This window comes from Prunus persica, chromosome G6 (assembly GCF_000346465.2).
Source record: "Prunus persica cultivar Lovell chromosome G6, Prunus_persica_NCBIv2, whole genome shotgun sequence".
Classification (NCBI taxonomy): Eukaryota; Viridiplantae; Streptophyta; class Magnoliopsida; order Rosales; family Rosaceae; genus Prunus; species Prunus persica.
This window is the reverse complement of record NC_034014.1, coordinates 21,622,111-21,644,107: the sequence shown is the minus strand read 5'-3', so window position 1 is coordinate 21,644,107 and position 21,997 is coordinate 21,622,111. Positions and strand designations below refer to the sequence as shown.

Genomic DNA, 21,997 nt, shown 5'->3' with positions numbered 1-21,997 from the left:
TACTGCTGTCATAGTAGCTAGGAATTGCATTACTCCAATGGATGAAATGTTGTTGACAGGGAGATCAGAGGAAGAGGCTATTGATGACTCAATGGCTTTTAGCATTCAGAGTGCTGTTTCTGTTTCTAACATGGCTGATCGTTTGCGTGCCAGAGCAAACGAGGTTGAGAATTTAACAACTGAAAATTCGTCTCTCCAAAGAATGCTTCATGAGTCTCAATAGGAGGTTAAGAAACTTAAAGGAGAGAATAATGCCTTATTGAAACTGGTGAGTTCGTATTCTGTTGATACACTGAGAAGGCTAGACATGCTGCAGGTCTCCAATGAAAGAATTTTGGGAGACCATGAGAGGCTCATGGCTAAGCTTAAGAGGCGTCGTCCTCTTCCTTCAGAGGCTTCCGGAACATAATGTATGTTTATAGATTTTACAGGACCTGCACCTTCATTGCTGGAAAAAATCTATCTGTTGTATATTCCTGCTATAATAATTGCGCTCGTTCTTAAAATTTGCACCTGTGGTTTTTACGTCTTTTCAAAATGACGGTTTGGAACCTTGTGCCTTATAGGTTCAAATAACCACATCGACTCTCCCAAATTTCATATTTCAACGTATGGTAGCCCGGAACTTTTGGCCTGGGCTAAACACAAACTCAGAATTTATTTGTCCTTTTTAAAATGGACATGAAATATGAATTGAGTAAAAGCCACGCTAATATCTCATATATTTGGGTTCATGAGCTTCCGGCCCAGATATAACAAAATATGTGGGGAGCCTCAATTCATCATTCTCTTATGCCAAAGAGATATGTGGCGTACCACAATTTGCAATAATACCTCAAGGGTTGTCCATTTAATTGTTGGAACTTCAGGTTCTCAACACTGTTAGATTTTGAACTTCAGGCCAAAATCACATATTCTCATGGTATGGACATTTAATCCCCGTAGATTTTGAACTTCGGGCCAAAATCACATATTCTCATGGTATGGACATTTTTACAATTTTCTGTACATATTTCTGGACTTCAAGCCCTTACATAATTGTCCATATTTTGAGGAACTTCTGGCATCTCATTTAATTGCTCATCCATGAGTTTAAGGAACTGCAGGTTCCAGTACATTTGCCAGTACAGTTATCATCCATGTGTACGGCATTATGAACCAATACGGTACTGTTACATCATTAAGGAACTCCAGGTCCTTATTTACATGTCAGGGATCAAGGACCATCAAGTCCGATCACATGTTTACAAATATAGTACCGGAGAGACTGCCAGCTCTCATATTAACATCATCATCAAGGATCTGCAAGTCCTGATGTAATTGTATGATGAGGATCAAGGAACTTCTGGTCCTGATCTGCTTACTGTAAAAAGAAAAACTCATCATACAACACATTTAATCCATAAAATAAATTGCTGGTAAATAAATTACTGGTATGGACGATAAACCCGCACCATACATTTAAATAAAAGTAAAGGCGTGGACGATAAACCCGCACCACCCTTTTAAATAAATGTAAATGTGCGGTAAATTAAATTCATAAAGTTAAGGTGCTTGTATGGGCATTAATTCTGCTCCATACATTTAGATAAAAGTAAAGGCGTGGACGATAAACCCGCACCACCCTTTTAAATAAATACTATTGTATGGGTAATAAACCTACACCATACAGTAAATAAAATAAATGTGCGGTAAAGTAAATTTCATAAAGTTAATTTCATAAAGTATGAGGGTCAATTCCTCATCATACTTTAAGAAAAAGTAAATTTGCGATAAAGTAAATTTCATAAAGTAAAGGTGCTTGTATGGGCACTAATTCTGCTCCATACATTTAAATAAAAGCAAAGGCGTGGACGATAAACCCGCACCACCCTTTAAATAAATATTGTCGTATGGGTAATAAACCTACACCATACCATAAATAAAATAAATGTGCGGTAAAGTAAAGGCAATTATTGGTGGGTTCTTATCAACACCACGATCAAATAATATATATAATGTCAACTGTAATTACCTTCCCCCCTTTTTTTTTTTTTTTTTTTTTGCTGTAATTCCTGTCAAAACTAGAGGAAATAGGAAACAATATAATATTATGACATTAATATATGTAATTAGAAAAGTTGAGACAAACCATAGTGCTCGTGAAAGCGTTTGTCTGCTCCATGATTGATGAACATGAACCTGAAGAGCAACTTGAGATTGATTGAAGGCTCCTCTTCTTCCCCAATCTCCAAGAACCAAAAAGCTAAGAGATCCATCGGCTTTGGGTGCGTGCTGGAATCGTCGTAGTAGCTCTGCTGCACAAGACAAGTTTTATCAGTTTTGAGGTCTGGATCTGATTGCGAAGATGGCAGCTTGGCCCCTACAGCACCACTCCACAAAGCCCTCTCTACATCTGATGGCGTGAAGGTCTCCCATTCGGCAGTCAGTTCCTTCGCTTTCTCCTGTAACTTATTTACGAATAACAGGTACTGCTTGAGTGTATAGTCTTTGGAGTTGCCAAGAGCTGCAACCATAGCCTCGTCGGACATGAAGGGCGCCACGTCAGGAGCGTAAGCTGCCAGAACGGCAGAGGCGGTGGCGGGACCCAGTCCTTTGAGCACCGTGAGCTCAGAGATAGCCTTTGAGATATCAGGAAGAGCCTGAAACGCCTTTTGGGAGGCCGATTTCACCACGGCCTCGTCCAAAGCCGATACGAAATCCAACAGCCTCGGCCGCCATTTGCCACGTGTGAGCTTCCAACGCATGAGGTCAGAGAGCTCGGAGGTGGTGATGAAGGGGCTAGGGTTTCCTTGGTGGAGGAGAGAAGGGAGCGCGTTGCGGTAAAAGTCGTCGAGAGAAACCAAATTGGGTTTGTTGAGTGATTGGATGCGAGACGAGTAAGAAGATAGGGCCTCTCTCCAGAGACTCGGAGCAGAGCACTCAAATTCCATGCAGCTTTCAAACTAGGATTAGCCACAGCAGGACTTTTGGTTGCAGCCCATGTTGTTGCTAACTTGCTTGGTACGCGAGAATTGCAGACCTTCATGTAAAGCAGGCTGAGAGGTTTGCTGGGCAACTGTGATGGATCGGAGCACGTGGCTCAGTTTCTGGGGTTTCGCTGGTTCTGATTTCTTGCACTGTTATTGAAACTGGGCCAACAGCAAGATGGCTAGAACTCCCCAGCACAGAATATAGCCCAACAATTGGAGGCAAACTTGCAAGCTTTGCATAACTGATGCCCTGAGGAATTGCAAGGCTGGCAAAAGTGAGGCCAGAGATGATATCAGATATTGCGCTTAAATTTGGTTCTTCGTTTTTCCTGTTTGGCAACTTGCTTCTGATAGATAAAAGGTTTGGAATTGCTGGGTGAGATTGAAGCTCAACGGTTGCCCTGGATATGCTCGCAAACTGTTTGCTAAATTGCTTGACAGATATATGAGAGCTGAAGAAATGAAGTTGGGCTTTGTGGTGTGGTTTGGTTTTCATCAGAGAATTCAGCTGGTATAGTTAAAGCGAATTCGTGCTGATAACGTGTTATAAATCAAGAGATAAAATGGAGAGAATTGGAATAGAGAGGAGGTACAAGAACTGATGTTTCATTTCTGTATTTCTGTGTGTGATACAAGAAGGGGGAGAAGCATATTTATAGGCAAGAAGAGGTGTAGAGGTGGGCTCCACCATATATTTTACAACAAAGTGTTGATTGTTTTCTACCTCAGCCGCCCTTTTGATAAATTTGGGCATATCAAAACAAAAACACATGGCAGCTAATGATAAGAGCTAGAATAGGACTAATGGTACCAGCAGCTCACGTGAAAAATAAAATGACTTGACCACAACATGTGATAAAAAAACATATCAAGGATGACTAGTCATATGCACTAGTCATCCAAAAAGAAAACATTTTGTGACGACAAATCTAGAAGGCTTAAATCATAACCAACTCTAAATTTGAGGAGGCTTGACTAGTCGACCAAACTAATCAACCATGTACCCAAAAAAACTGAATATTCAACAACATGATGCTATGGAATATTTATGAGTTGATCGTGAATTGCAGCTTAGGCCATGTTGAAATCTGTCCTCAATGAATGAACCTCTGATCCTAAACTAGGTAATTGATATTATAGAAGATCTTACGGAATTACAAACAATATTACAAATGTTGTAAGGGAAGCTAAAACTTAACTAATCTAGAACCTAACAATCTCCCCCTTCGGCTTTCTTTGACAAAACCCATTTGTCTCACATACACAACTCACTACGTACCCAAATCTAGAGCTAAAGTTGTCCACTAGTACTGAAGAAACGTAACAATTCTGCAAAAACACACAACTCCCAAGGCCAAGAGCAAGTGAAAAATATCACAGAATAAGAGTAAGTGTGTCTCCCCCTTTTGTCATGGAAATACAAACTAAAAGGCAACAAATTGAACCAAGAGAGGAAGCATGGATTCCAGGTATATAAGTTGGCAACACTAGAAGAAAGCACAGTAAGTAACCAAAAGGTCTGCAGCAAACAGAATCACTTACAAAAGATGCACTTCTCCTAAATAGAATTAATCTACCTAAAGAAACAAATAAACTCCGCCTAAATAGCAATTTCCTTAATACCAAGAAAAATCAACTCCCCCTAAATTGCATGGTTCAACAAGGAGAATTCCAAAAACAAGTCTTTGGATTTGAACTCCCCCATACTTCAAACTCTAACTAAGTTTCATTAGGAGAATAAGGAACAGTCGATCAAGACAAAGCTTAAGAAGGCAACAATGAAGTATGAAAATGTTAATTCAATTTTGTCCAATGAAAACAACTAGCAATCAATGATTAAAATACTATTAAATAAAGTAGCATTAAATTATAAGGAGTCACGTATTTAGGTCTTCCTATTTTAGGAGGTGGATATGGAGCATGGTTGGAGTTGTGTTTTTCCAATTCATCCCTAAAAGTTTTTTTAAGGAGATGGTCCCATCGCCCAGTAAATGAATAAAGCATTCAAGCTTCACTGACGTGGATGATAAGTATTGCATAGCAATCCCACATGGGGGCACTTCTGCCTAAGCTTGGGTTCCTGGTATCCTATCTGAAAATGGCCTAAAATGGCCACTTGAAACAACGACACTTCGGCCAAAATAGAACAAAATTGATCTTCTGCTTCTCGAAGTTCAAATAAATTTGGAATACTAATCAAACTTCCAATCGTGTGGAAGAGCCACGTCTTTTTCTAAACGAGTGAATTTCATGAATCGAAACGTAGAGGAGAGATAGTGACAGTCACGCCGTGGCTTTTTGATTAGCCAAACTTTCCACATGAGTAAGCAAAACCATTTTTGTAACCCTTTAACCCATGCACTGCACCACTCGCTATATATAACACACTCACTACAACTCTAGCACATCTCAAAGTTAATTACCTTCTGGTTACTTGGTATTTGTACTATCAAAGATATATAAGAGAGAAAATGGCGGTCTGCCCAGAACAAGAACACCCCACCAAGGCCTTCGGATGGGCTGCCAGAGATTCATCTGGTGTTCTCTCTCCCTTCAAATTCTCTAGAAGGTTAGTCATTATTTATTCCATCTTCTAGATATTTCCATGCAATTTTTGTTTAATTTATTTATCGTTTTATTTTCATCAATCTAGAATTTGTGTGCGTTTGTTCTTAGGAAATTCGATGAAATTCAAGTGAAAAAATGGTAGTTAGATTTTCATCCAATCTAACCCAACTTTAAGGGGAAAACAAATTATCCTATCTAAAGATCACAATCTAATTTCTATAATATTTATAATAAATAAAAAGTGATGTAGAATTAAATCGATATGTAGGACCAATTAAAGTTGCTGCTTCTTCAACATATATAAGCCAATCAGAATGTGAGTGCGACCTACTCAATTTATGATTTGGATGCAGGGCAACAGGAAAAAACGACGTGACATTCAAAGTATTATATTGTGGGATATGTCATACAGACCTTAGCATGCTCAAGAATGAATGGGGTGTTTCTATGTATCCTCTACTTCCTGGGTATGTACACATACCAATCTGCCTAATTGGATTATGCGCACAATTAAATTCGTCATATGCATAAATGTGAACTTAATTAAATTGGGCAATTCAGGCACGAGATTGTTGGTCAAGTGACAGAGGTGGGCAGCAACGTAGAGAAATTCAAAGTTGGAGACAGTGTTGGTGTTGGATATCTTGTCGGATCTTGCCAATCTTGTGATAGTTGTAGCAACAATGCTGAGAATTACTGCCCCGAAATGATACTCACGGGCGGTGCCAAGTACTATGATGGATCCACAACATATGGAGGTTACTCCAACATCATGGTGGCCGACGAGCACTTCGTAATTCGTATCCCGGACAACCTGCCACTTGATGGTGCTGCTCCTCTCCTATGTGCTGGGGTTACAACTTACAGCCCCTTGAGATATTTCGGACTTGACAAGCCCGGTATGCATGTGGGTGTGGTTGGCGTAGGCGGTCTTGGCCATGTGGCCGTAAAGTTTGCAAAGGCTATGGGGGTTAAGGTCACAGTGATCAGCACCTCCCCTAATAAGAAAAAGGAAGCCATTGAAAACCTTGGTGCTGATTCCTTTTTGGTCAGCCGCGACAACGGCCAAATGCAGGTGATTATTTTCTTTGCACAAGGTCCATTAAAATTGACCCCAAAAAAAAATAAAAAATCCATTAAATAGACAACTTTAAGGATAACGTCAATGTGAGGATGTGAAGAAATGTCCCGCCTCAACTTCCTTTATTCAGTTTGACTTTTGTGAAGTGAATGAGTTATGTTGACTGTGTAGGCTGCCATGGGCACCATGGATGGTATCATTGACACAGTTTCTGCTGTCCACCCCCTCTTGCCTTTGCTTGGTTTATTGAAGACTAGTGGGAAGCTTGTTTTGGTTGGAGTACCAGCGAAGCCTCTTGAGCTACCTGTTTTTCCTTTGATCAGTGGTAGGAATATAATTCACTAACTTCTAACCTTAACTGGGTTTGGATAGAAAAGAAAATTAGTATTGTCAACAAAAATTATCTTAATTTATTTCTGATTCTTTTTAATCAGCCCTGCGTTATTTGGTATTAATTGATGATCAATATCAACAAAAATATTTTGTTTTGTAATTTCAGGAAGGAAGATAGTGGCTGGTAGTACTGTTGGAGGTCTGAAGGAGACACAAGAGATGATTGATTTTGCAGGTAAACACAACATAACAGCTAACGTCGAGGTTATCCCAATTGATTATGTGAACACTGCTATGGAGCGTCTCATTAAAGCAGATGTTAGATACCGTTTCGTCATCGACATTGCAAACACATTGAAGTCAAGCTCTTAAATTTTGCACCCAAACATACTCATATCATGGAATAATAAGATTCGAAACTAAATTTGATTTTGTTGTATACTATATGGTGAAAATTTAACCTTGTTTATGAGCACAATGTATTAAGCTACATTCTGATTAATTTGTGTGTGAGGTTATGGTCTTTTCTTATTTATAATCTTTCTATGCATGAAGTTAATTAGGGTGTTTCAACAGAAAAATTAAGTTTCGTTCAATGTCTCTTTCTTTTAATTTGTTTCAAAATTGGTCAGATTTGGTTTAAACAGTTTGGTTCTTGATTTGAAAATACAAAATTGGTGATTTCATTTAATCAAACGGCCTTTCTTATTTATTTCTAATTTTTTAATTTTTTTGCAAATCCTTACATCTTCCACGTGAAAATACCCCTTGGTGTGGCTTATCTTTTACCAAAACTGAGTGTTTCTAGAAAACATAAAAGTTTTTGACAACAATAAAATGTTTCTTTAGGAAGCTCAAATATGTAGCCTACTTGCACGCTGCCGCCTCATAGCCTTAATGTTGAAGCTATAAGATCTACTCCACCTCGCACACCACTGTTGAAGGGACTCGACCTAAATTCTACTTTAAAATTCGTGTCGCACTCCAATCGTGTTCAACACTTAATAGGTGTCGGACACGAATGACCAAAGTACATTTCTTGTCCTAATCCAAAAACTGCTTTAGGGTTTGACTTCTACTGGAAAACTTGCAGAATCTCCTATGAAAAAGGCTCAAAACCCACAAATCTACCTGCACAGCAAACTCAATTATTCCGAAGCATTCAGCAAATTCAACTTACAAAATTGAACATAACAAACAAATCATAAACTTCCGGCTGCACCTAGGTTAGCCTTGTGTTACAGGTCGCACATAAGCAAGTGCTACCGTGACTCTGTTGGGACATCTATGCACTTATGAGGTAGTCTAAGTGTGGAAGGGCGAAAGCTTAAGAGCGAGAATGATTGGTGTTTCTGGGTTGCACTTCTATGGGTATTTTGGGTATTTCAGAAGGTTACGGGAGGAAACTGATGAAGCTAAGAATACCGAGATGTTCATGATATTGAGACACAGACAATGCAACTGACGGTTCGCCATTCGGAGTTTGCACGAAGGAGTTATGCCCAATTATGAATCCTCGTGCATAGGTGATGTTCCCTCATAGCAGAAAGCTAAATGCATAAAATGCTATATAGAGGGTGACATGGTGTCATGCTCTCCACCACTCCTGGTGCTTACACCCTTGTGGCACTAAGCGAGTATCCTTATGACATTGGAGGCAGTCATAAGGGCGGGCATAAGATTGTTGAAGGATAATTTGTGTCTCCGAAGGAAAGGAATTCCGGATGACAGTATGAACATGCGGGGCCATTCGTATTGCGCATCGTTGTGAAGAGTGAGGTCAACGTATGACATTCGTTATGCCATCGGCTAGCGAGGCATTTGACAACACTCGATAGACTTGGCTTGGGTTCGGCCTTGGCCAAGATGGAAGGAAGATATTCGGATGCCGGTACGCATGGGTTGCGACCCCATGCAATGCATAGAGAATTATGTGGGACATTCAGAATACATATGTCGCCAAGGATTGGACGACATCCAAGTATAACAGCTTGCGTGTATAGCTTGAGGATGTAGGCTATCATGGATGCTAAAGGAATGACCAACAAAAGTGTGGGTAAACCAATGGTGTGTTGGATCACTATGTCTTGACTTGGACATGGGCGAGCCACGAGTTCAGCGTGCGACATGGTCGATGTAGTTGACGTGTCTTATGCAATGTTTGATGTATGGGCGTTGAGGGTTCGTTGCCAGATGCGGAGTGATTGTGTTGTCACAAGGAAGTGTGACTCGTTGTCTAGTAGGAGATGACACTTGATGGTGAACCTCTTGCGGAGTTGTGAAAGTCATGAATATGATGAAGTGGGAGAAGGCTGACTATGGTCCGAAGGGATCAGGCTATACACGTAGTTCTTTCTACCATGAATCACAATTAAGATAGTACAGATAATAATCAAAATCAAACCAACGATGAAATCCTAGAATCATTCTTTACTCTAATTTCAACAAGTTATATAATTGAATATCATGCCATGAAATTATGTACTTAACTGTTTAATTAGTATATCATCTTACATCCAAATACTTACATAACCAAACCTTTTACCAAAAGGTCATACATGCAATCATCTGCATAGTGCATATATCCTGTAATCACCCACCAAGGGTATATGGGAACACCATCAAATCCGAAGGCAACAGGGAAAGGGGAAACTGCTAAAATATGAAAACTATGAGAGAATATTTGTTTGTGGGAATTTTCTGTGTATTCTTCTCCTTGTAGGAGGTCATATTTATAATACAACGAAACCTGAATGGGAAGTAAATAATAAATTCCTAAATCTATTTGCAGTAGGAAATCAGGAATTAAAGTAAATCAATTACAATTATAATAGGAATTCTTGGTGTGTAAGGAAAGTAAGTCAATATCCACAAGTCACGCCAACACTCCCCCTCACATTGGTGCATAGATGTCGCCAATGCCCAACTGATCTAGTGAATTGTGGAATGCTTTACTGAAAATCGCATTTGTCAAAATATCCACCAATTGATCCTCGGATTTCACAAAATGCGCAATCTGGTCCATGTGTCGGGGTCGTTAGTCGAGAAGTCATAATCTTTGCAGCGAAAGATGCATAGGATACAGTTGAGTAGGAATTGGGATCGGAATATGAGCCTGAGTCGAGGCCGGAGTCAGAGTTGAAATCGGGATCAGGGTCTGAATCAGAGCCAAATTCGGGGTTGGGGTCATCATCGGAGTGGGGGTCGGGGTCGTCTTCGGAGTTGGGGTCGGGGTCGGGGTCGGGGTCGTCTTCGGAGTCGGGGTCGAGGTCGTTGTCATCATAGTCGGAGTCGGGGTCGGGGTCGTCAAAAGAGGATCCTGATTCTGGATTAGGTTCGGGGTAAAAGTCTGCATCTGTAGGAGCGGAGCCATCTGGGCACTCAACTCAACGATGGTTGGTGGAGAATGAGAGAATGAGTCGGTGGTGCTACCTCTATGAGGGTTGAAAAAATCATCAACCCCCATAACACTAAATAAAATAATCTCTATTACAATAGGACAAAATATAATTGGTAAGTAACCAAATTCTAATGAAATAAGGACTCGCCAACACTCCCCCTCAAGTTGGGCAAAGATATTTCGCAGGCCCAACTTGACAAGCGAGTCACAGGACACCATACTTGAGAAACACCAATTGTAGAGAAGATCTTTTAGTCAACCACGAGTGAAACAAGTGACAAACTAAAACAAAGTTCACAGCGGAAACACAAGAGCAAACCCTAAAAAATAGGGCACATAGCAAAACACAGAAACTCTGTGAGCACGGGTGTAGATAAGGCAGAACACAGAAACCCTGTGAGTATGGCAGTAGGTAAGGCAGAACACAGAAACTGTGTGAGCACAGCAATTGATAAGGCAGAACACAGAAACCCTGTGAGCACAGCAATAGGTAAGGCAGAACACCGAAACCCCATGAGCACGGCAGTAGCAACAATAAATTCTTCCATATAAACTTTAGCTAATTCACTCAGACACAAATTCTCTTCAATCTTCCTCTCCCCTTGAAGAGAAGGGGTCGTCGGAGTCAAGAAATAAGCAACATCTTCATGGAAATATGTCAAGGTAATTGGGATAGGTCAATAAACATATCCCTTTCACTCCCCCTCCCCCCCCTCTCAAGGGGGGAGAAGAGCACTTAAATTTCAAGAAGAACACAAGCAGTGGTGCTACCGCCATGAGGATTAGAAGAGTCATCCTCCCCCATGGTGGCGGCTAGGGTTTAGAAACTAGAGTCAGCAATCCCAAGATCGCCGCTCTGATACCATGCTAAAATATGAAAACTATGAGAGAATATTTGTTTGTGGGAATTTTCTGTGTATTCTTCTCCTTGTAGGAGGTCATATTTATAATACAACGAAACCTGAATGGGAAGTAAATAATAAATTCCTAAATCTATTTGCAGTAGGAAATCAGGAATTAAAGTAAATCAATTACAATTATAATAGGAATTCTTGGTGTGTAAGGAAAGTAAGTCAATATCCACAAGTCACGCCAACACTCTCCCTCACATTGGTGCATAGATGTCGCCAATGCCCAACTGATCTAGTGAATTGTGGAATGCTTTACTGAAAATCGCATTTGTCAAAATATCTGCCAATTGATCCTCGGATTTCACAAAATGCGCAATCTGGTCCATGTGTTGGGGTCGTTAGTCGAGAAGTCATAATCTGTGCAGCGAAAGATGCATAGGATACAGTTGAGTAGGAATTGGGATCGGAATATGAGCCTGAGTCGAGGCCGGAGTCAGAGTTGAAATCGGGATCAGGGTCTGAATCAGAGCCAAATTCGGGGTTGGGGTCATCATCGGAGTGGGGGTCGGGGTCGTCTTCGGAGTTGGGTTCGGGGTCGGGGTCGAGGTCGTCTTCGGAGTCGGGGTCGGGGTCGTCTTCGGAGTCGGGGTCGAGGTCGTTGTCATCATAGTCGGAGTCGGGGTCGGGGTCGTCAAAAGAGGATCCTGATTCTGGATTAGGTTCGGGGTAAAAGTCTGCATCTGTAGGAGTGGAGCCATCTGGGCACTCAACTCAACGATGGTTGGTGGAGAATGAGAGAATGAGTCGGTGGTGCTACCTCTATGAGGGTTGAAAAAATCATCAACCCCCATAACACTAAATAAAATAATCTCTATTACAATAGGACAAAATATAATTGGTAAGTAACCAAAATTCTAATGAAATAAGGACTCGCCAACAGAAACTACCTAACCACCTGTGTAGACAAGTCGGGTAGGTAACTAGGAATCCTGGCCAACCCTACACAGATAATGTGAGCAGGGTGGTGAAGAATATCATGTTAACTGTACCACAAGGTGGTACTGTACTATTCTCCATATAGATGTACTTCAAACATAATCCATCAATATTAATAATATACCCAGCACAAGTTATTAAGATAGGAAAAAAAAAAGGAAAAAAAAGAAGAAGAAGAAGCAATCCTGCAAGACAAAAGGAAGAAAAGGCAATACATCAAAGAAGTTCTACCTGTAATTTTGTGATTTCCCACCCAAAAATTAATTCAAACCTGCAAGTGGAGATGTCCAAAAACATTAAACAGAACTTCATTCAAGGCCATATAAACTAAGGAGAGAACGACGTTTGAGGTTTGTTCAATTATATGAAGTAACATGATTAGACAAGTACAAATTGTGGATGGTCTTTTGTTCTTGGGAAGTAGACAAAAATGGCCACGTGAAACAATTAACACTAGCGCCAAAATACAACAAATTATCTTTTCTATTTCTAACGAAAAAAAGGTGGTTGAGCTCCAGCTGAACTTCCAATAAGTTTCGACCAAAAATAAAAACTTCCAATAACTTTCGGGATCGACAAAATAGTAATAGTCTCTCTTCCTCCAAGCCTGTATGTACGCCAACAGAAGCCGCAATTGAACCAAACGAGTGAACTTCATAGACGGAAACGTGCTACAAGGGAGAAAAAAGGGTCATATCTCATATGTGGTGGAAAAAATGATTTCCAATTTCCCTACAATCTGCACCGTCCGAGCTAGCCTAAACATTAAAAGCCCTCCACCAAACATTAACTATTAACTATATATACAGCACAAACTCACTACATGTCTAGCAACTCTCGTTTTGTTTTGTTAAGTTCAATACTTTCTGGTTAAAAAAATTTAGTTGATACTTGTACTTAAAGAAGATAGGAGAGAAAATGGCGGTATCTCCAGAACAAGAACACCCCAAGAAGGCCTTTGGATGGGCTGCCAGAGATTCATCTGGTGTTCTCTCTCCCTTCAGATTCTCCAGAAGGTTATTCATGATTTATTCCATCTTCTAGATCTCCATCCATTTTTTGTTTCATTTATTAATCGTTTTCTTTTCATCAATCCAGCATTCGTGTGTGTTTGGTTCCTAGGAAATACGATAAACTTCTAGTCCGAAAAAAGGGTAGTTACATTTTCATTCAATCTAACCTAAACTTTAAGGAAGAAAGAAAGAAAGTTATTGAATTCAAAATATGCATTAGAACAAGTTGTTCATGTCTCAGTTGTAGGACCAACTAGATTTATATATATCTCAATGTCTTATGATTTGGTTGCAGGGCAACAGGAGAGAACGACGTGACGTTCAAAGTATTATACTGTGGGATATGCCATACAGACCTTCACATGGTCAAGAATGAATGGGGTCTTTCTACGTATCCTCTAATTCCCGGGTAAATACACATGCCAATCTATCCTAAACTTTGTTACTCATGTACAAATGTGAACCTAATCAAATTGGGTAATGCAGGCATGAGATTGTTGGTGTAGTGACACAGGTGGGGAGCAAAGTAGAGAAACTTAAAGTTGGAGACCATGTTGGTGTCGGATATATGATCGGAGCTTGCCAATCATGTGACAGTTGTTCCAACAATGCTGAGAATTACTGCCCCGAAATGATACCCACCTCCGGAGCCAAGTACCACGATGGAACCACAACATATGGAGGTTACTCCGACATCATGGTGGCGAATGAGCACTTCGTAGTGCGTGTTCCCGACAACCTGCCTCTTCACGGTGCTGCTCCTCTCCTATGTGCTGGGGTTACAACTTACAGCCCCTTGAGGTATTTCGGACTTGACAAACCCGGCATGCATGTGGGTGTGGTAGGCGTCGGCGGTCTGGGCCACGTGGCCGTGAAGTTTGCAAAGGCTATGGGGGTTAAGGTCACAGTGATCAGTACCTCCCCCAATAAGAAAGCGGAAGCCATTGAAAACCTCGGTGCTGATTCATTTTTGGTCAGCCGCGACGATGGGCCAATGAAGGTGATTATTATCTTTGATAAGGTCATAAATTGACGACGCTAAGGTCATCGTTAGATTGATGTTGTGAAGGTAATGAGTTAAGTTGATTGTGTAGGCTGCCATGGGCACAATGGATGGTATCATTGACACAGTTTCTGCTGTCCACCCTCTCTTGCCTTTGATTGGTTTATTGAAGAATAATGGAAAGCTTGTTTTGGTTGGAGCACCAGAGAAGCCTCTTGAGCTACCTGTTTTTCCTTTGCTCATGGGTAAGCATATGATATTCAACTCTTATGTGGATGGCTGATAATGTATTTGTTCAATAGCCACACCAAACTAGAATACTGACAAAATAATGGTGGATACATTGTCTCTATTATTAAGTGAAGACAACGAAAGGGGACAAATAAAAATCAGTAGGTGGTGTATTGGATTTGGAAGCACAATATTTATCTTAAATAATTTTTTATTCTTGCTAATCACCTGTACTTTGATTTGCATTGGTGGATAATCAACATTAACATAGATATGTTATTTTGTAATTTCAGGAAGGAAGATAATGGCTGGTAGTGTTGTTGGAGGTATGAAGGAAACCCAAGAGATGATTGATTTTGCAGGTAAACACAACATAACAGCAAACGTCGAAGTTATCCCAGTTGATTATGTGAACACAGCTATGGAGCGTCTCATCAAAACAGATGTTAAATACCGTTTTGTCATTGACATTGCAAACACATTGAAGTCAAGCTCTTAAATTTTACATCCCAAAGTTACTCATCTTGGCAAAATAAGATTATATATACCAAATTCAATTTAGTTGTTTCAGCGATGTTGTCTACCGTATGGTGAAAATTATACATTTTCATGAGCACAATGTAATATGTTAGATTTTGATTACGTGAAATTGATATGTTTTATTCTGATATTTAATTCTTATATTAGGTTTTGGTCTTTTCTTATTTGTAATTTTTTGTATGCATGGAATTAGGGTTGTAATTTCTGACCCAATTTGAAAAATCAGTCTCATTTTATTAGGTTTTCGTTTTTAGTTGTTCTAAAATCGGATAAGCAATCCAAACTGATCTGCTAAACTAGTTCAGTGCTCTGTTACTGAAATTCAAAACAAGTGCTTTAGTAAACGGAACCGCTTTATATGTTTTGTTTTTTTGTTTTTTTACACACTCTTACCTTTTTCGTTTGGTTATATCTCATTAGTGTGGCTTATTTCTTACCAGACACCTCCTTATAACATGTTAGGGCCTGTTTTCTGACAACAAAAAACGCTTTTAAATGCGTTTAGCAAAGAAGCACCTTCTAGTCCGAAACCCCAGAAATATCAATTAAGTACAAGCTGAACAATTGAAGGAGGGGGATCATTAGAAGCATATATTGTCAAGATCCATAAGGCACTCAATTTAGCTAACCCACCAGCCACCATATTCTTCTCCCTATAAAATGTGGCTCTCAACTCACACCGCTCAAAATTGTGAAATCAAGAGGTTGTTGGAGTTTCATTTTCCATTTGTGTCATTTGTTCCACGTTGAAAACTGAAGGATTGTCAAAGACTTTGTAAGTGTTTGCTCCCAAGGCTTAGAAAACTTAGGCCTAGATGCGGACTTGAGTTTGAGTTGGCCTCATTTTCAGCCCTGAAAAAAAGCCCCAAAGCTCAGTTTCAAGAACTTCTCCACAGAAAGTAAAACTAAAACCGTTGTCAGCCCTTAGATATTGATACTGGACACCTCCCACACTCAAAAGAAGCCACGTTGCTCCATTCACCAGATTCATAGTCTGACTCAGGCCCACCGTCTAAAGAAACAACAAAAGTAAAGATATTAAAAAAAACACCTAATCAGCATAAGCAATCTTTTTATTTTCATATGACCAGATTTTGTTTCTGTCTTTTTTATATTTATATTTGTTTCCGGCTGTGCTTAGCTTGTACTTACTCATGGGACGCTTGCATGCAACAATTCAATATATCATTTTTCATCATTTAATATTAGAATAAATTAGTAATTTAATAACAAGAAGGTGTGATGTAGTTGGCAAACTACCACTCTAGATGACAAGCTATCCTCAATAGTAGGGGTTCGAAATCCATTTGAAGCACTTTGTGGCCAGGAGCAAGCCGAATTCCGGACAAGAATTAATCCCACCCTTCGAATGTGAGGACACTTTATGGTATTTAAAAAAAAAAAGTAATTTAATAAATAATTTAATAGTAAGATATACTCAATTAATTTTAAAATTCGTTTAAGAGCACTCAATATTATATGTCCTCCTTTTGTTATAAATATTGTAGTTGAAAATATATTTCATATGGGATCAAATATGTTTCCTAATAGGTAATCAATGTTTAAACTTCCACAACCGAAGTCATAAATTTGTCGGCATCAAATTTCACAAACAACGACCATATTTTGACGTACACACCCAAATTCAAACTCATGGCCCTAATCAGCTGGCACAACGACGTTAACCAATGCACATATATGCATGTGACAAATGCTTTTGATATTATTTCTTCACTCCAAAACAAAAATTACTTTTTCCAACCGCCCATTTCTTGGAAGCTCTTTCAAAATTAAAGCTTTCCGCAACTGTATGATTTTCAATTTCTTGTGGTGTGGTCCCAAATAACATTCACACGTATATGGACTGTGGCCATTGGAGAGTCGTACCATACAAGGAAAAGGACTATACATACACACCATGCATAATGTGCATTCACATTTTAGCCGACCACTATGCATAATGTAACTAATGTCTCGCTGGCTGCATCAATACTGACCATAGATTAGTTTGTTATGTTTTATATTCTTACACTAAATATCTACATGATACGAAAATCCTTCCGAGATCATCTAAGACGTTTCCGTGGAGGATTGCTTGTAATATTTGTTTTGCTAATGTTACATCGCCTCTATTTTTTATTTTTTTTTTTGAAAAATTCTATGATTGCATTCATAATTCAACCAAAAAAGTCACTAGCCACAAAGGGCTAATACAAACTAGTCACAAAAGGGCCATTATAATAACGGAGCGGTCTAATATCAAAATTAAGATAATATGGTGTGTCTCCACTAACGATCAGGCAGGATTGAAGAAACTCTGGCATAGGCATCCCAACTAAGATTGCAAACTTAGAATAATAATAAAAAAAAAAAGATAAAGCTTGAAAAAACCAAGCCATAACAATACAAATAAAACTCTCACAAAAAAAAGTATAATCACCTGAGCAATGAGTCTCTGCAATTTACGCATTTTCTTCTTCTGCATTTTGCTTTATCTGGACCGTTACAATAATCTAACGACTAAAAAAATAACACATCAAAATTAACATAAATTATAGTTTTTTTTTTCTAAACTGACGTTACCCATTTATCTCTCTATCTCTCTATCTCTCTCTATCTCTCTCCCCTTTCTCTCCTCCCTCTTTTTGTCTCTCCCAATTCCCACTTTTCCCAGGAATCTCTACTACTCAACACTAGTTCAAAACCCAAATCAAAATCCCAAAAATATCAAACTATATCTCAAATACATGGATTTTTTTTTCACTTGGAATTTGTGTAATAACCCGAACCTAAATTAATATTTAATTATTAATTTATTCAATTAAAAGACAATTTTACCCCTAGAATATTTTAAATTGTTTAAAAGTTGAGTTTTTATTCAAGAAGGAATTTGAGGATTTCAGTTGTACCGTTGCGTAGAGAACATCGAGATGAGTCCGTAGACACGTAATGGGCTCAAATCCGAGTTGTGACGAGAGAGATATGATCAAAATTCAAGTATGGGCAAAATCGTAATTTTTTGAAACTGGTTTTAAAACCAGAATCTCTCTCTCTCTCTCTCTCTCTCTCTCTCTCTCTCTCTCTCTCCACGAGCAGCCTTCTCCCCTACGAATTTTCCTGCACAGCCAGTGGCTCCAAGAGCCACCACAACCACCACCGCCCCCCACTTATGGTGGCACCGGTCCTAAAAGGACCGCCATGAGTTCCTCTTCCAGTCCCAACCGGTCTCTGCCGTTGAATTCTGTGAAAATCAGGTCGAAATTTACCCCTTTTTTCCTTCAACTGTTTCAGATGTCTCCGACGACCAAATTTTACGATCAAGGTATGCTTTTATATCCTTTTGAGGTGTTCTAGCTGCTGGTTGTGTTATTTATAAGAAATTTCTATGTTTTGGTAGTCAAATAAGCGAGAGAAATTTTGGTCGGTTTTGGCCTCCAATTCTGACCACTTCCGGTGACTTTTTGGGGTAGGTCCAAGAACAAAAGTTGCTCCACTCTATGTGTTGAGCATGTAGGTATAAGTCTTGACCCGCAGTTTAGAGATTTTCCGATCTTCGGAATTGCTTTGGACACCCACGCGCTACCGGCGTGTGTGGCGGTGCGTGGGCACTACGTGGGAGACTCTCTTGGTCCTAAATTGTCCCTCTTGTTGTCCCAAGCACGACGGTATGCTTGGATTTCATTTTGGGTACTGTTTGACTGCTGATCGGATATCGCATATTAGGCGATATCCGGGTTTGATATGTTCGGACCGTTGATCGTTTTGGTTTTCAAATATGTTGATCTAGACATTTCTAGGATCATATAGGAATTCGCGGATCGAGAATTGGAGTCCCAGATACTCTGGTTCAATAATTTAAAGTTTAGATAAACGATAACCGACCAATCGTGCGATTCGACTGTTCGATTAGGACCAAATTTGCAAGACATGTTTAGTAAACCTTGTCAAACCCGTAGGAAATCTCGGTTGGGAAATGGGAGGTCGTGGGCCCCGCGGGCCCTGTTGACCAAGTTTGGGCAGTCTAACTCCTCAGATGACCGTGAGTCTTCCAATGTAGTTCTATCTTTCGAGAAGTACTAAAACGATCTTGTGAACGAGTCTTGACCGGTAGTCGAGTTATTCTGATTATGTTGAGATTAGGAAATTGTTTTATAGTGTTTTATGGAAATTCCTGGATATTATTGATAATTGAAATTATGGAATGGGTGAGCTTGGAATATCGGATTGGTGGGTTGTGAAAGTGAGCCTTGGGCTCGGTTATGATTATTAGTAGATCAGTGGACATTTGTTATTACGAGTACATGGTTCTTTTAGTATAGAATTTCTTGTTAAATGAGTTTAGATTGGAAAGTGATTCGATAAGAGATTTTCTTTAAAGGTTAATACTAATCATTGATTAAATTACCATGCAATCTACTATGGATTTATATGCAATATTGGAGGTGATGAAATTTCTGGGGATAATAGTTATTTAATTATTTAATTATTTAGTTAATATTTAATTATTTAATTATTTATCTATTTAGTTATCTATTACTATTAAGATTATTTTTATAGTATTGAAATGGAATGATTTGTTAATTGGATTTCGACATCATTAATAAAATTAACTAAATATCTAATTACATGAGAGTATATATATATATATATATATACACCGAGGTAGGGAAGAGTCTTGATATGGACTTTGATCTATTTGATTATATCAATATGAATAGATGACCATGGAGGAGGATTGTTATAGAGGCGATCAAATAAAGGCTTACATTGTTTTCTCAAATTTTTGTAGAAATCAGAAACATAATTTAAAGATCCTAGAAATCTCTGGAGTTGACTTTTGTCTAGTATATATATATATATATATACTCAGTGGTTCGAAAATGATGAATTATGGACTCTAGTTCTCAACAGTATGTGGTGTAAATTCATAGGTAGTTGAGAATTGATTTTTGTAAAGTTGAGAAAAGATTTGAAAATGGATTTGTGGAATAAAGAAAAGTTTGTGATAAGTTTTGGATATGATTTGCGAACCCACCACAGGAGTATTCCCCCAGTTGCCTTGAAATAGTTTGGTTATTTTTTATAATGCCCCACGAGTTTAGGGGATGCCTGAACCGTGTGGTGCGAGGATTGCGGCTCAGGTTGACTTGGTGTCTCCGAGGCCTGCGAGGAGTGCGGCTCTGTTAACTTGGTATTTCAGAGGCCTGCGAGGATGAAACTGACAGGATACTTGGAATTGACGGAATATTATCGGAATTGATGGCATATTAAAGGAATTGACATAATATAAATGGGGGTACGCCTAGGTGGAAGAGTATTTGGGTATAAGATGTTTAGCTAATATTGATGATATTATTTTGGTATTTTTGGAGTAAAAGTTTAACACCTATTTTATGATTAAGAGACAAGGATTGATAATTTCCTAAATTTTATGGATTTTATACAGTTCACGATTATTTTTTTAAGCGATGAGTTTGTTTTACAAGTAAAATAGGAAAATATATATATTCTAGTTAAGTTGTTGACATATAAATATATTTATATAATGAGCCTTATGTAAGTTTCGAAGGAAAGGATAAAAGTGTCTTCGGAGCTTGTTGGCTTTATTTGTATTTGTATTTTATTATTATTATATATATAATTTAAGCTAATAATATACAAATTGATTTATGAATTAGAGGAAATTTAGTGAGTGGCCTACTTATGTTCTGAGTGTGAACTGTTATGAGATTTGGGAAAGTTGAAGACTATATACTTTAGAGCTTGTAAACAATGGTGAGCGTATCACTAACATGAGCCGAATTGTTTTGCAATCACATTGAAAGAACTACGTGTGGCTTGATCCCTTGGTAAGGATACGTAGGCAACCTAGAGTCACTAGGTGCAGCCGCAAGATAAAGCGATTGACAAGTTGTTCAGTTAAGTTATTTTGAAAGTTGATAACATATTCATGTTGTTCTAAAAATTGAGGTCAGATACAGATGGCAGAACGATTTATTTGGATTAAAGAGGCTTGAGGCCATAAAGATGTGATAATTGGTTGCATGAATTCTATTATTGTGCATGCTGAACGATTGTAAATATTTAAATTGCTTCTTGTACAGGTGAAAGAGTTTGGAGAAACGAGCAATTTATAGGGGAAACTCTGCCGAATTTTCGGCAGAGGTCAAACTTGAAAAAGATTGTGAATTTTAGTTAGAAGGGCAATTTGGTCAAGTGTGCTCGGCACCTGCTAAGTGTCGGACACGCACAGGGTTCGGCTCAAATTTCAAAGTGAAATTTGGGTTGGGTCCTGTCAATTTGATTCAAACATTTCATAATTGAATTTGCTGACGATAGCAAGAATCCAGTAATTAAGTTTCTGAAATTTCATTAAAATTTTTTTTTAACTTGGAATTTGATTTAGATATAATTTTATTTGAATTTTGAACACTTGAAGGGATGTGGGAAATGGGATTTGGGAGACACAAGATACAAAGAAAAAAGGAGAGGTTTAGGAGCTAGGGGTTTCATGTATTTTGGTTGTTTTTACTTTTTCTGTGCTGAGCTATGTTGTTCCTAGACATGTCTTTGGGTTCTAGTTGGTTTTGTTGGCACTTTTGTAGTTATGAGGTTATGTACCTCGAATGGATCAGAATCATGGAACCCTAATTTCAATCCAAAAAATTTTGGAGCGAAAATTCCTTCCTAATTCTATTCCAAAAAATTTTGGAATTTCAACATCCATTCCAATTCGGAAAACTCCGAAAATTCAGAAAATTTCAGAACTTACATATTTCGGAATATTTTTGGAAAAGTTTCATAAAATAGTTGAACATTTTAAACATGTCCAACGATTTAAAAGGTTAAAATTGGCTTAAAATTGAAAAATCATACGAAATGCTTGAAAAAGTATTATATGTTATTACTTAGGTGTTCTTATCCTTTCTGAAATTACTCGACAATGTCTCTTTGGTCATTAAGCCATATCTAGTTCAACATAAAATTAGTTTTATATATATGTAATATA

The 21,997-nt window shown here is 38.6% G+C and overlaps 3 protein-coding genes across 3 annotated transcripts; 2 read left to right on the top strand and 1 right to left on the bottom strand.

Moving 5' to 3' along the window:
• LOC18774776 lies at positions 2,047 to 3,585 on the bottom strand. The gene has a single exon (XM_007208598.2). The coding sequence runs from the start codon at positions 2,931 to 2,933 to the stop codon at positions 2,112 to 2,114; it is 822 nt and encodes a 273-aa protein (XP_007208660.2). The 5' UTR covers positions 2,934 to 3,585; the 3' UTR covers positions 2,047 to 2,111.
• On the top strand, positions 5,409 to 7,878 carry LOC18772399 (probable mannitol dehydrogenase). The gene is made up of 5 exons (XM_007207825.2): positions 5,409 to 5,541; positions 5,894 to 6,007; positions 6,102 to 6,615; positions 6,793 to 6,946; positions 7,121 to 7,878. Exons 1-5 carry the CDS (start codon positions 5,444 to 5,446, stop codon positions 7,324 to 7,326), a joined length of 1,086 nt encoding a protein of 361 aa, XP_007207887.1. The 5' UTR covers positions 5,409 to 5,443; the 3' UTR covers positions 7,327 to 7,878.
• Positions 13,078 to 15,059, top strand: LOC18772397 (probable mannitol dehydrogenase). The gene is made up of 5 exons (XM_007205355.2): positions 13,078 to 13,217; positions 13,510 to 13,623; positions 13,701 to 14,214; positions 14,309 to 14,462; positions 14,742 to 15,059. Exons 1-5 carry the CDS (start codon positions 13,120 to 13,122, stop codon positions 14,945 to 14,947), a joined length of 1,086 nt encoding a protein of 361 aa, XP_007205417.1. The 5' UTR covers positions 13,078 to 13,119; the 3' UTR covers positions 14,948 to 15,059.